This window comes from Elephantulus edwardii, unplaced genomic scaffold, assembly GCF_000299155.1.
Source record: "Elephantulus edwardii isolate Elephantulus edwardi_28Jun2011 unplaced genomic scaffold, EleEdw1.0 scaffold00211, whole genome shotgun sequence".
NCBI lineage: Eukaryota > Metazoa > Chordata > Mammalia > Macroscelidea > Macroscelididae > Elephantulus > Elephantulus edwardii.
Genome location: NW_006399961.1, coordinates 1,112,625 through 1,127,827, shown reverse-complemented (window position 1 = coordinate 1,127,827; position 15,203 = coordinate 1,112,625). Strand labels below are relative to the sequence as shown.

The 15,203-nt window shown below is 41.4% G+C and overlaps 1 protein-coding gene across 1 annotated transcript in view; it reads right to left on the bottom strand.

Annotated features, from left to right (window-relative positions):
* Window positions 1–15,203, bottom strand: part of BPIFC (BPI fold containing family C) — a 61,573-nt gene that overhangs the window by 1,332 nt on the left and 45,038 nt on the right. Inside the window, exons 12-14 of the mRNA XM_006897531.1 lie at window positions 3,787–3,829; window positions 837–900; window positions 20–96 (exon numbers count right to left, since the gene is read on the bottom strand). Of these exons, the coding sequence (XP_006897593.1) occupies window positions 20–96; window positions 837–900; window positions 3,787–3,829 (184 nt within the window). The remainder of the gene's footprint in view (window positions 1–19; window positions 97–836; window positions 901–3,786; window positions 3,830–15,203) is intronic.

Here is a 15,203-nt window from a genome sequence, read left to right as displayed (position 1 = left end):
AGGAGCTTTGCATTCTTACCTCCAGAACTTCAATGTCTGAATTGGCGTATGAGATATTATATGGGTTGGGTAGAGGAAATCCTTGCTGCAATCGTGCTAAAAATATAGAACAAAGATGTACTTTGGCAACTTTTTAGTAAGAAGGAGTGAATTATGTTCAATTTGCTGCAGTGACTCAACAAAAATCGTGCAGGGTAAGGTCCAGGATTGTCATTCATTTAAACTATGTGTGGGTGTGCAAATAAGAGCTTGCTTGATTAGACATTATAAAACATTAATCAATGTAACTAAAGTTACAAAACAGAAAGTCTACAAATGATTGAAAAAATTAAATATGATTTGTGTGTCTTCACTCAAAAGGAAAAAAAACTAAGCAAAAAAATACTAAATGGGTGAAAAGAAAGACAAAATACAATAAGGGGTTTATTAGACATTGCAACTGATCAAATAAATTGATTCATGGCAATTTTTGTTGTAAAATGAAAAAAAAGTGTGTGTCCAACAGGTAGGTAGTGCCTGCATAAGAATCACAAAAATAACCTCTTTGACTCCTTTCCAAATTGACTCAAAGGAGTCTCTTTACTGTCTAATGAGAATGGTTTCAGTCTTCTTCACTTAAACACACTTAGCCTTTCTTGCTGAGTCTGCAAAGAGTGTTTCCAACAGCAATAAGACCTAGCTCAATTCATCTTGCAATTGCCTTGTTGATGGTGCAAGCTTTACTCTTTCTGGCTCTTGCTTGAATTCATAACAACACTAGAAGCAAGAGGAATAAACAGACTATGCCTATACTTAGTCAAGTTCCATGGGTTTCTTATTTTCCAAGAATGTCTTACCATTGGCCAGTGGGAGCACTCCAAAGTGAAGAATAGAAGACAGAATATTCTCAAACCTCAAGACCTGAGATAAAAAGTAGAAAATGGGTCAGTTACCAAAGAAGGCATTTAGAAAATGCTTGACATTGTTTTGGCATGTACTTGTCTAGACTTTATGAGGATAGAGAGCAGTAACTTGGACATAAACTAACTTCCAAGATAAAGAATGATATTTTGTAGGGAATCTTCTCACAGAGTCTCCCAGGCTCATTTTTCCATTGAAGTGAAATTTCTTTCCCTCTCTGTGCCAGACTTTGATGATGGCAAATATAAAGAGAGGGGATGGTGACAGCTTACATATCTGCCAAATGAGACAGTAACGATTAACTAATGGATATACCAATTAGGAGCCTTCTCTTTGTCTGTTGAAGACCTCTCCCACAGAAGATTCTTTGCATTATACTATACCATAACATTAAGGGTATTACAAGAACATTCACTCTATCCTTAATAAACTGTGTGTTGTTGTCTACCATGGAGTCGGAACCGACCCATTGCTGCCTCTCCAAAGGGTTTCCAGAGGCAGTAAATTGTATGGAAGGAGACTGTCCATTTTTCTCCCCTGGAGCAGCTGGTGGATTTAAACTGCTCGCCTTTGGGATGACGGTGCAGTGCCTCACCATTAGGCCACCACAGCTCCCTATTTTTTTTTTTAACATAAATGACTTAACGGTACATAAAAACAATAACATATACATGACAGGTTGGAAGCAGAAGTGGCACCCCCTTCCTAAATAACATGCCTCCGGAAACTCTGTGAACTTTGATAAATGTCAATAGTTGTAGAGAGGCTTCAGGCCTTTTGTTCATAGGGTCGCTAAGAGTCCTGCTCTATTCGAAGACAATCAACAATAACAACAACAACTAAATTGTAGTAGTTGAGAACATTGGTTCCTGGGAAGATGAAAGTATTTTTTTTTAAACCCAAATGGCCAGTGAAGAACACTAATCATTCAATGGAGCATCCAACATGCTTAGCAAGAAAAAGCCTCTTTGTAGCTCAGTGATGCTAGCTCCGAAGCTAGATTTCCCAAGTTTACCTCTTGGTTCTATTGTTTAACCTTGTGAAGCTGGTAAAGTCACTTAACTTCTCTATGCTTCAAAAGTCTCAACTGTAAAATGAAGCTAATACTCTTAGTCTCATAAGATCAAAAATGTTAATATTATGGAAAATGCTTAGATCAGTGCTTGGCATATAAATAAAGGTGTGTACACAAGCACAAACACACTCACACATATGCACACCACATACATGCACACAAACACCTCCCCAATAACAACAACAACACCACCCCAAACTCATTGCTGTAGAGTCAATTCCAACTTAGGAGACCTTCTAGCTTGTTCTCAATGTTGTAAATCTTAGCAGGAGGAGAGGGTCGTATTTTTCTTCCAAGAAATGACTGGTCCGTTTGAACGGTTGATGTTTTGATTAGTACTCAACTCTTAACCACTTGTGCACCAGGACTCCTTTGCTTCGCACACTCTGTACTATCACTGTCATTTGTTTTTTAGACATTTCAGAGTTAGCACAGCTTGTTGTTGCCCATAAATAGTCTATGTTGGTTTTTCTGGAGGACTTAAATTCATTCCCCCCCCCCTTCCTGGGCTCAGGAAATATGATTTATGAGAAAGTCAGCTATGCATTCTCATTGATTGATTGATAGTTGTTGTTGTTGTGCCATTGAGTCAGGTATGACTCCTAGCGACTCTATGAACAAAAGATCTGTTCAATAATTTCCACACTCTGTGGGGTCACCTTTCTTTGGAATGGGAGTCTTCAGTACGGATTGAGGCTCAATATTAAGAAAACAGATTCTCACCACTGGGCCAATTGTCAGCATCATAATGGATGGTGAAGAGATTGAGATTGTTCACAGTTTTGGTTTGCTTGGATCCACAGTCAACACTCTTGGCACCAGCAGCCAGGAAATTAAAAGATGTACTGCCATGGGAAAGTCTGTTGTTAGAGACCTCTCTAAAGTACTGAAGTACAAGGATGTCAGTCTGGAGACTAAGGTGTGTCTGATACAGGCCATGGTCTTTGCAATCACTTGCTATACATCAGAGAGTTGGACAATGACTTGGAATGATAGAAGGAGAATTTATGTCTTTGAGTTGTGGTGTTGGAGAAGAGTATTGAATATACCATGGACTGCTAAGAAAACAAACATGTTTGTTTTGGAGAGGGTGAAGCCATGCTGCTCCTTGGAGTCAATGATTCTGAAGCTTCGTCTGACCTACTTTGGACATGTTGTAAGGAGGGATCGGTCCTTGGAGAGGGGTGTCATGCTTGGGAGGGTGGAGGGACAGCGGAGGAGGGGAAGACCCTCGAGGAGATGGATTGATTCAATGACTGGGGTAATGGGGATAGGTGTGTCAGAGATGGTGAGATGGGCACAAGATAGGGCAGTGTTTAGGGTTGCTATGAGGCACTGGCGACTTGATGGCACATAACAACAACAACAACAACTTTGTCCAGGAGCAGGCTGCTAATCTTTGTCCCACTGAGCATCTGAAAGGTTAGGACTGCTTTGGTTAGCAGCTCAATGCTTAATGCACTATATCACCACACCTTCTTCAACTTTAAGGAGTTCTGGTATCCTAGTGAGTTGCACTGCCAACCCAAAGGCAGGCGGATCAAATCCACCAGCTGTTCATGGTAAAAAAAGAGGGATGATCTCCTCCTGCACAATTTACAGCCTCTGAAAACGCATTGTAAGGTCAGCTAGGGGTCAATTCTGACTTGATGGCATAAAAGAACAACAATCTTCAACTTGCATAGGATGCTTGGTTAAAACCAATAGTCATGGAGAAATCAAGTATTTAGAGGCATATTTAAACAACCACTCAGCATAAAGGGACATTCTGATTCTTCCCTTTCCAGGAGAACAAAAGTACTCATTCCTACCTCAATGTTACCACGATTGGATTCTGGCAAGGAGAGGCGAAATCTGAAAGGGAACAGAACAAAGTTAAAGGAAAATATAACAAACCACAATGACCTTAATAGATATAAACAAATACAGAAGGCAAATTTTAGATTAATTAATCACTACTGTTTTTTAAAAAACCGCACTATACACAAACCACTTTGCAAAGACATAGTGTTCTATTACATCTTCCACTATCTTTTGCCACTTAGCAAGCAGAGCAGAATTAGAAAACAGATTTTTGCAGTCAGGATGAGTTTTCCAGATGTATTTGATGTACAGGGTTTGTTGGTAATGTGAAATGAATGCAGAGCAATTATAAGAGCAGCTTTAGGATCTTCTGCTCTCAACTCAGCCTTGTCATTGTCTGAAACCAGGTCAGTTCCTTATGAGTAAAACAGAAATACTGTAATGATGCAATGATGCTGAAAGCAGTGGTGTTAACAGTGCTGCTGATGATGGAGAGAGACACACCCACCTAAGAACTTTACAGACATTTTAAAAAAATACAATCTTCAAAACAACTATGAAATATCATCTCACCCTAGTAACAATAGTAAAATTCAACAGAAGAGCAAATAATAAATGTTAGTGAGGTTGTGGAGAAACTCGAACCCTTATTCACTGTTGGTGGAAGTGTAAAATGGTGCAACCACTGTGGAAGGCGGTATGGCACTTTCTCAAAAAGTTGGAAATAGCAATACCATTTGACCCAGCAATTCCACTACTGGGAATATACTCTAAAGAAACCAGAACTGCCACCCAAGTAGATATAGGCACACCTATGTTTATTGCTGTTTTGTTCACAATAGCAGAGAGTTGGAAATAACCAAAGTGTCCATTAGCAAGTGAATGGATAGAGAAGCTGTGGTATAGTCACACAATAGAGTACTATGCTGCATTGAAAAACAAGGAACTCATGAAATATTATACAGTTGACCCTGGAGGACATTATATTGAGTGAAATATCCCAGTTACAAAAGGATAGATACTGCATAATGCTACTGTTATCAAACAGGACTGACATTAGGTTTGGGGGGAAATTAGGAAAAGAAGGGATAAATAATGTGCACTACATTGAAACAGATGAAGGAGTGAACTGTTTAAAGGGGATATATGGTTGGGTATTGTTTGTATGACAAGAGTCCAGAGTAGAAGCTGCATAGAAAAGTGGACTGGGGCCAGAGGAAGGTTGTATAACAATGAAGGAATTTAAAAAAAAAAAAAAAAAGAAGGAATTTTCTTTCTTTTCAAAGAGAAAAGCAAACTGGGGGGAAGAGGTGGGCAGGGAGAAAAATGTGCAACAAGAATGAATAGAAATCCAGGTTCTCTATAATTTTTCATTAAAATCTCAATTAAAAAAAAAAAACTAAAAAAAAAGCAATCTTCACAATAGCCCTTTGCAGTGTTGTTGCTGCTCAATGCCATTGAGTTAGTTCTACTTATAGTGACCCTATAAATGACAAAAGGAAACCCAGGCCACTCTTGCACCATATTCACAATCTCTACTGTGCTTAAGCCTATTGTTCTAGTCACTGTGTCAATCCGTATCATTGAACATCTTCTCCTTCGCTGAGTCTCTATTTTTCCAAGCATAATGTCTTTCTGCAGGTGCTGGCCCCTCTTGATTAGCATGTCTAAATCTGTGAGACCCACTTTCATTCTAATTACTTCTAACTCCTTGCTATTGTGAATAAAGCTGCAATAAACATGGGTGTGCATACATTACTTCTAAAAAGCACTCTTAGACTCTTAGGTTGCGCTTCTTCTAAGACAAAAAAAAGATTTGTTTATTCTTTTGGAAGTCCGTAGTATATTCAATATTCTTTGCCAGCACCATAATACAAACATATCAATTCTTCTTGGCTCTATTTAATTCATTGTCCCATATTCAGTGCCTAAGAAGAGGCAATGCAATTGGCACAGGATAGAGCAGGGTTTAGGGCTGTTGTACACAGGGTCACTATGAGTCGCAAATGACTCGATGGCACATAACAACAACAACAAGAAGCAATGGGATGTACCATGGTTTGGATCAGTATGTTGTTGTTGTTGTTATGTGCCGTCAAGTCACCTGTGAGTCATAGTGACCCTAGGCACATTAGCTCTGAACCCTGTCCTATCCTGAGCCAATCTCATCATCTCCAACTGACCTAATCCCATTTTTCCAGTAACTGAGTCAGTCCCTCTCATCCTGGCTCTTTCTGTCCTGCACTATCCCTCCACCTTTCAAGCATGATGTTCTTTTCCAAGGATTGCCCTCGTCTGGCCACATGCCCATGCCCAAAGTATGTGAGAAGGAGCCTCAAAATTCTTGCCTCCAAGGAGCAGCCTAGTTTCATCCTTTCTAGGACAGACTGGTTTGTTCTCCTAGCAGTCCACTGTATGTTAAATACTCTTCCCCAGCACCACAGCTCAAAGGCATTGATCTTTCTTCTATCAAGTATCCTTTAGTTTTTAAAGTGAAGTCCTTGTGCGTTATCACTTCAATGAGGACATTGGTAGTAGATTTGCCAAATGTAACATATTTTTTTTTATTTCTTGGCTCCTGTTTCTACGGATGTTGATTGTGGATACATGTAAAATGAAATTCTTGGCTACTTCAATCTTTTCTCCCTTCATCATGATGCTGCCTATTGGTCCAGTGGTGAAGATTTTTCTTTTTGAAATGTTGAGGTTTAATCCATACGGAAGACTGCAGCGGTTCCCAAGCTTTGCCATTAAAAGTCTTTGTAATAGATGTCACTATTGCTTTTCTTTTTGTGGAGGATGAAAGCAATGCTTAGAGACAGTAAGTAATTTCCCCAAGATCAGAGAGACAGAAGCTGAGGGACTCAGATGGCAAAGCCCAGGACACTGCTGCTGAGCTGGCCCCAATTCCTGGTGAGCTCGTGTGTTAACGACAGAGCCTTGTAAACTGCGGCGTCTTCACCACTGTGGCTACTCTGCGCCTGTTTTAATGGCCACCATGTCAATAAATCTGGGTTAAGATTCCCCGACCTTCAGTGGCCCTCCTCTCCTTTGCCAGCAAGCGATTCCTTCCTTATGTTGTGAATCTCTGCCATAGAGTTCTTTCTCATTTGACTAACATTCAGAAGTGGACTTTGAGACCTTTCTTCACCATCTGTCTTAGCCTGAATGTTCTCCTGGAACCTGTTTATCATGGGTGACTTAGGTGGTATTTAAAATATCTGCGGTATAGCTGTTAGCATCGTATTAACATGCAAGCCACTGTTCTGTGACAAACGTTCAGATAGGACGGAATCCTAGTCTACTTCCAAACTCTCTGCTCAGTGCAGGCTACGCTCCATCCCTCAGAAGGCCAGATAAACATTGCTTTAACTGTTTAATCCTAGCATGTAAGTTCTATGCTACTATGTTAGCTAAGATGAAAGGCTATGTAGACTAATTAATAAATACTAGGGTTCTAATCAGAGGATGTATACCTCTTTTACCTTATTCTTCAGCACTTTGGAGAGGTCCCCAACAGCAGACTTCCCTAATGTGATTTGTCTTTTGATTTCCTGACTGCTGGTCCCAAGAGTGTTGATTGTGGAACCGAGCAAGCTGAAATTGTTAACAATCTCAATCTCTTCTACACCTATCAAGATGCTGGCAATTGGCCAGTGGTGAGGATCTTTAAATCTTGGCATAAAACAAGCCCCAGGAATTGATGGCATACCAATTAACATATTTCAACAAAGAGATGCAGCTCTGGAAGTACTCACTAGGCTGTGCCAAGACATCTGGAGGACAGCTACCTGGCAAACTGACTGGAAAGAAACCCATATTTATTCTCATTCCAAGAAGTTAGAATGGCAAGGGGTATAGAGATCTTATGTTCTGAAGACCTTAAATCAAAGAGTGTGTAAGATATTTCTCTGACATATCATACTGTTTCAGGTGTCTGTGCTTCAGTTCAGGCTTCCCCCTACTGGGATTGTCCTTCTTTCTCTTTGATTGGTTAATTCCTCTTCAGCAGTTAATATTCTTCTTACTACATAACCACAGATACCACTTCTAAAATTTCTGCTTTCACAGAATCTATAGAGCTGAGCAAGTACCACTTTAGAATAAATTAAGTTTGAGATAATTTTGAAGAAAGAACTAAAAGTAAAGACATGAAAGGCAATTATGTTTGACCAGGTTCAGAGATGATATCAGTAATCTGTTGGTTGAAACTGATAAGATGATTACTGGCTGAAAGGGAGGTCTGGATTCCTTAGGGTATCTTTGTAGGAAGTTGTTGTTGTTATGTGTCGTTGAGTCGATTGAGACTCATAGTGACCCTATGTACAACAGCCCTAAACCCTGCTCTATCCTGTGCCAATTGCACTGCCTCTGACACACCCATCCTGATTACCCCAGTCACTAAATCAATCCACCTCATAGAGGGTCTTCCCCTCCTGCGTCATCCCTCCACCCTCCCAAGCATGATATCTCTCTCCGAGGACCTGTCCCTCCTTACAACATGTCCAAAGTATGTCAGACAAAGCCCCAAAACCTTGACTCCAAGGAGCAGCCTGGTACAGTCAGTACTCTTCTCTAGCACCACAGCTCAAACGCATCAATTCTCCTTCTATCCTCCCTTGTCATTGTCCAACTCTCTGATGCATAACAAGTGATTACAAAACCCATAGCCTATATCAGACACACCTTAGTCTCCAGAGTGACACCATTGCTCTTCAGTACCTTGGAGAGGTCCCTAACAGCAGACTTTCCCATCACAATACATTGTTTGATTTCCTGGCTACTGGTGCCAAGAGTGTTGACTGTGTAGCCAATCAGACTAAAGTTGTTAACAATCTCAGTCTCTTCACCATCCATCCTGATGCTGCCAATTGGTCCAGTGGTGAGAATCTGTGTCTTCTTAACATTGAGCCTCAATCCATACTGAAGGCTGCAGTCCTTGACTCTCTGCAGCAAGAATTTCAGGTCCTCCTCAGTTTCAGCAAGCAGGGTTGTGTCATCTGCATAACACAGACTGTTAATAGATCTTCCACCAATCCTAACGCCACCTTCTCCTCAATGAGGATAATCTGTTTTGCATGCAGGTTGAAGAGGTATGGAGATAGGACACATCCCTGGTGCATGCCCTTCCCAATTTTGAATCATGCAGTTTTTCCTTGCTCTGTTCTGACGACTGCCTCTTGGTCCAAGTATAAGTTTCGCATTAGAACGATCAAGTGTTCTGGGATTCCCATTCTTCTCAGAGTCAGCCACAGTTTGTTATGATCCACACAGTCAAATGTCTTTGCATAATCAATGAAACACAGATAGACATTCTTCTGGTATTCCCTTCTTTCAGCTAAGATCCACCTAACATCAGCTACAATATCCCTCGTACCATGACCCCTTCTAAACCCAGCCTGGACTTCTGGTAGTTCTCTGCTGATGTGCTGTTCCAGTTGTTTTTGGATAATCTTCAGTAGAATCTTGCTTGCACGTCAAATCAAGGATATTGTTCTGTAGTTTCCACACTCTGTTGGGTCACCCTTCTTTGGAATGGGAACAAATATAGATCTCGTCCAGTCAGTTCGCCAAGTGTTTGTTCTCCAGAACTGTAACTAATGGTCAACTCCACAATGAGGGATTTATCTTTCACTGTTCTAGAAATTGTTTGTCTGTCAGATACTCCTCTAAATCTGAACATTCAGATAAGACAGACTAGGGAAAAGGTTTGGCCATTCACACATCTGAAATAGCAGGCCTCTGAAAATCTATGTACAAAAGAGCCTATGGTGATGAAGGAAGAAGTTCAAGCTGCTTGGAAGGAAATAGCAAAATATAAGTCCCCAGGAATAGATGGTATACCAATTGATGTATTTCCACTAACAGATGCTGCCCTGGATGTGCTTGAAGGAAGCAAGCTGGGTAATTAAACAAACTTGCTACGTGCCTCAGCTTGAGAATGACTCACAGTGACCTTATGAACAACTGTTCTGAACCCTGTCCTATCCTGTGCCATAATCATAATTTCTGACATACTTGAGTCCATTTGCAGTCACTGTGTCAATCCATATGGTTTAGAGTCTTCCTCTCTTTCGCTGACCTTTTCAAGCATGATGCCCCTCTCTAAGGAATAGCCTCTAGTAACAACATGCCCAAAGTAAGTGAGGTGAATCTTTGCCTCCAAGGAGCACTCTGGCTATACTTTCTCCAAGACCTATCTGTTTGTTATTTTGGCAGTTCTTGGGATGTTGAGTACAGTGTAAAGGCATCAATCCTTCTTCGTTTTTTCTTTATTGTCTCGCTCTCAGATGCATAGTAAGTGATTGAAAAGACCATGGCCTTAATCAGGCAAACCTTAGTCCTCAAACTGACATCATTGCTCCTCAGTAATTTCAAGAGGTCCCTGACAGTAGATCTTCCTAGTGCCATACATCTCCTGATCTCCTGACTGCTGGTACAAAACGTATTGATGGTGGATTCAAATAAGATGAAGTCATGGACAGTTTCAATTTTTTCCTTATCTATCTATGATGCTGCCCATTGCAGTCTCAGTGGTGAGCATTTTTGTTATCTTGGTGTTGAGACTCAATCCATATTTAAAGGCTGCAGTGTTTGATCTTCTGCAGCAAGTGCTTCAAGTCCTCCTCACCTTCAGCAAGTGAGGTTGGTTCTTCTGCATAACGTTGGCTGAGTCTTCCCTCAAGTAGAGAAAATATGCAAAGGATGCCTTTCTTGGCCACATCACTTCTTATTATAGATGAGAAAGATGGGCAATCTCCTCCTGTACATTTCAGAGCTTCAGAAACCGGAGCTGAGTTGGTTCCAATTAATGGAGTTAATGAGTATAGACCAATTTAGAAATTCAGCCTTCAAAAAGGTAAATGCACCTATGCATTTCTCTTCTTTCTTTCTTTTCTTACAATCCCAAACTAGACTATTGTATCTCAAAAAATCACCAGCTGGGACATCCTTCTTGAATGAGCTTGTCCCAGAAACTAGCCCAACTATACTTGTTCTTTTGATTCCTGTTTATTCTTTGGGCTTCTACACTTTCCTGCCAGGATAATTCACTGGCAGACACTTTCCACCCACACAAAAGAAACAGAGCAACAAAATTGCCCATCTTGGTTCTGAAAAACTTTTGAACTGAACTCAGACTGTAGGTGGCGCCCAAACTTAGTCTTTTGACAGTTCAATTGCACATTGCAATTCGTGGGTGTTAGAGAACTGGGCTCCACAGGATAGTTTTTCAGAAGTGGATGACCAAGTCTTTTGTTTATCAGACATCTCTAGCGGTCTGGGATGGGGTAGGAAGGGAAAGCTCAAATGGTCAAGCTTTGAATTAGCAACAGAGCTTTTTAAACATCCCATTCCAGCCAGGGATGCCTTTCATCTTCTGCCAGGTCTCTAAACTTAGAGCCCTTGTCCCTAGCGACTTTTAGTATTAAGTGCTTCTAACATGGAGCTCTGGTGGCCTAGTAGTAAGGAGCTACGTTGCCAATCCAAAGGCACTCAGATTCAATCTACCAGCTTCTCTGTGGGAGTAAGAGGGACAATCTCCTCTGATGCGATTTACTGCCTTTGAAAATCTGCTGGAGAATTAGCTATGCATTGATTCTGACTTCACAGCACATAACAACAGCAGTTCTTACTTAGAAATTTTCTTTTTTTAAGAGAAAATTCCAATTACTTACAATGTAGTTGAAAATAGGGCAGGAGTCGGTTCGAATCCACCAGATGCTCTGCCGGGGAAGGAGGGGCAATCTCCTCCTGTACCAGTCAGATCTGATTTGACGGTACACGCACACAAAAATAATAAAAAATAAAATTAAAAAAAAAAAAAAGAAAATAGGGCAGGGGAGACTCAAATGGCCTTATCTGGCAGACAGAGAAGTATAACTTATTTTGAACATTTTCTTTCTCTCTCTTTCACTGCTGTTAAGTTAGAATTGATTCCTAGCTGACCAACCCTCCAATGGATTTTCAGAAGGATGAAAATCCCCAAGTTAGTTCTGACTTGACAGTATGTAACAATAGTTCTTACTACATAACCACAAGGTAGTTTAAAATAGGGTCTTTGTTGTTGTTAGTTGCCATTGAGTCAAGTATGACTCTTAGGGACCTTATGAACATTAGACCTGAACTCTGTTCTATCTTGTGCCATCTTCACAATCTCAGACACACTTGAGTTGCAGTCAACATGTCAATTCATCTTGATGGGGCGTTTCCCTGCCCTCTACCCTTCCAAGCATGATATCCTTTCCAAGGAATAGCCTCTCCTAGCAACATGCCCAAAGTATGTGAGATGAAGCTTCACCATCTTTGCCTCTAAAGAGCACTCTGGCTGCACTTTGTCTGAGACATATCTCTTTGTTCTTTTGGCAGGCCGTGGGATGTACTCTTCTCCAATATCCCAGTTCAAAGGCATCATTGTTTCGTCTGCCATCCTTACTCATTGTCCCCCTCTCAGCAGCACAGCCAATGATGGAAAGACAAAGGTCTAAAGTAGGTGCACCTTAGTCCTCAAACTGACATCATTGCTCCTCAGTAATTTGGAGAGATTCCTATGTAGCCTTTCCCAGTAATATACCCCGTGACTGCTGGCACCAAGTGTATTGATTGCAAATTCAAGTAAGATGAAGTTGTTGACAGTTTCAATCTTTTCTCCATCTATTATGATGTTGCCTATTGGCCCAGTGGTGAGAATTTTGTTTTCTTGACATTGAGGTGCCATCTATATTGAAGATTGTAGTGTTTGATCTTTGGCAGCAAATGTTTTAAGTCCTCACTTTTTAGCAAGCTAGGTTGTGTCATCTGCATAATGTAGGTTAATGTGAGTTTTCCTTCAAGCCTAAGACCATATTCTTCTTTATAGAGTCTAACTTCTTTAATAATTTGTTCAGCACACAGATTGCATAGAAAATGCAGTGTGTGTGTAGTGGGGAGGGGGGACTCAAATAGCAGACATAAAAGTATAAATTATTTCAAACATTTTTCTCCTTATTTCATTGCTGTCAAGTTGGGATTGACTCATAACTGACTCTCCAACAGATTTCCAAAAGGTTGTAAATCCTAGGGAAGAGATCACTCAGTCAATCCTACCACACGCCCTTGGTGGATTCAAACTGCCAGCGAGGGGCCGCCTTTGTGCTAGCAGTGCAACTCCCTGTGGGATTACATTACCAGAGTGCCCTTGTAAAACATTTTTGAGAAGAGTTATTGGCCTCATTGAAAACTAGAGCTAAGCAGAAATTCTTAAAGCATTGCAAAAAGCCATTCATGATACGGTCCAAGATGATACATAGGACATTAGAACATAGTCACCAACATTGCCACTACCTAAACCTGGTGACCATGACTGTTGTGTGCTGCCGAGTCAGAATCAAGTCATATCTGACCCTCTAATGGGTTTTCAGAGGCTGTAAATTGCACAGGAGGAGACTGCCTATCTTTCTCCTGAGGAGCAGCAGGTGGATTCGAACTGCCTGTCTTTATGTTGACAATGCAACTCCTTATAGCTAGGTCCTGGTCCCTGGTGACCATGGTTGTTGTTATGTGCCATTGAGTCACTTGTGACTCATAGTGACCCTATGTGCAACAGCTCTGAACTCTGCTATATCCCATGTCAACCTTATTGTCAGGACACACCTACTCCCATTATTCCAGTCACTGAATCAATTAATCTCATTGAGGGTCTTCCTCTCTTGTGCTATCCCTTCACCCTTTGAAGCATGATGTCCCTCTCTAAGGACTTGTCACTCCTTGCAACACAGCCAAAGTATGTCAGATGAAGTCTAGAATCCTTGCCTCCAGGGAACAGCCTAGTTTCACCCTCTCTAGGATGAACCTGTTTGTTCTCCTAGCAGTCGATAGTAGGTACTGCAAACAGACGCCACCATAATAACTGTTGATCTCTCTGCCCCCCTTATCCTCAAGGATAAGAATCCAGGGTGAATCTTTGCATTCCCAGATTGAGACAAGGGTATGTAATGTAGTGTCTGCTCATTCCTTCATATATTCAGTGAATCTGTATTGAGCACTTATGCCAACTTCTGGGACAAATGTTGGAGATACGATCATGAGCAAAACCAGACACAGTCATCATTCTCTTGGAGCTTCCAGCCTCATGGGGAGGCGGACAGTGATCAAAGGAGCTTGCTAATGAAAGTTTAATTACAGCTCGAGAGAAATGCTGTGTAGGAAAGAGCTAAATTCACTGAGGCTAATGACAGAGGAATCTGACCTAATTTGGGGGTGCAGGAAGGTTCCCAAGGAAGGGATCCTTGAACATAAGGAATATGAGTAGGAATTAATAGCCAAAAAAAGTGAAAAAGAGAGAGTGGGGCTCAGGGGAGAAACAGAGACCTAGGGAGAGAGCCTGTGATGATGGAGCAGGGCAGGCAGGTAGGCAGGCAGGGGTCCTCGGGTCACGTTGTGATTCGAATCTTTATCCTTTGAGCAAGACACCCACGGAAGGTTTTTAAGAGGGAGATGCTTCTTAAGTCTCCCTCTGACTGCAGTGCAGTAGCAGTGCAAAGTGACAGGATGGAGATTTTTCAGTACTCAGTCATATGGTAGGCAAAGAAAAGCCTTTTGATCAAATCTGTATTTATGAGTGATGAGCTGAGCTGAGTCCACAGGACGTAACCAGGGAACGGCACAGACAAGTGCTACACATCTGTCACATACCACTCAGACTAGCTTCTGGGATTCAGAGGGTGAAGAAACCAGCATGGAGTGGGGACGTGTGAGAGTAGGTGGGTGAGTGTGTGACTGAGCACATGTGAGTTTGTGCAATTAAGAGTATAACCGAGTGTGCGAAGGAGCATGGAAGGGTATACTTAGTGGATGAATATGTATGATGTTGAGATTATCTTAGGGAATAAGAAATTGCCCTGTGAGAAACATAGGAGTATTATAATTTTTCATTGATCTGAATGTTTTCCCCACTAGGCTGTGGACCTGGAAGGTAGGAACCATTCTCTGGCCTTTCTGTGTTAAGAACAGTATATGGCACATGGTAGATACTCAGTACATTGTATTGATCGAATTCATGGATAAATGATGGAGTTGGTGTGGGCAGTGTTGGCTGGAATTGAAGCCACTTTGGCGGTGACCCAGTCTCAAGCAGAATGTTCATTCTGGAAAGCCATGGGAGCTACGACTGGCTGGCTTGAAAGATAGGGCTGAAAGGTGAAGAGTTCACACACCACAGGCTGAGGATTCATCTAACGATGGTGGTTTTTTTGTAGAGGAGGAGTGTGGTAACCCACTCCCGTGCTCAAGGGTCCTCTTTATGAGCAAGAGTCCCCAGTGTTTTAACGTACATTTTCACTTTTGTTGTTTTTAGGTGCTTTCAAATAAACTCTGGCTCTTATGATAATCATAAGAGTCCGGAATGAGGGTTGCAGAGTGGAGTATACTTGGGGTGGGAGTGGGGATG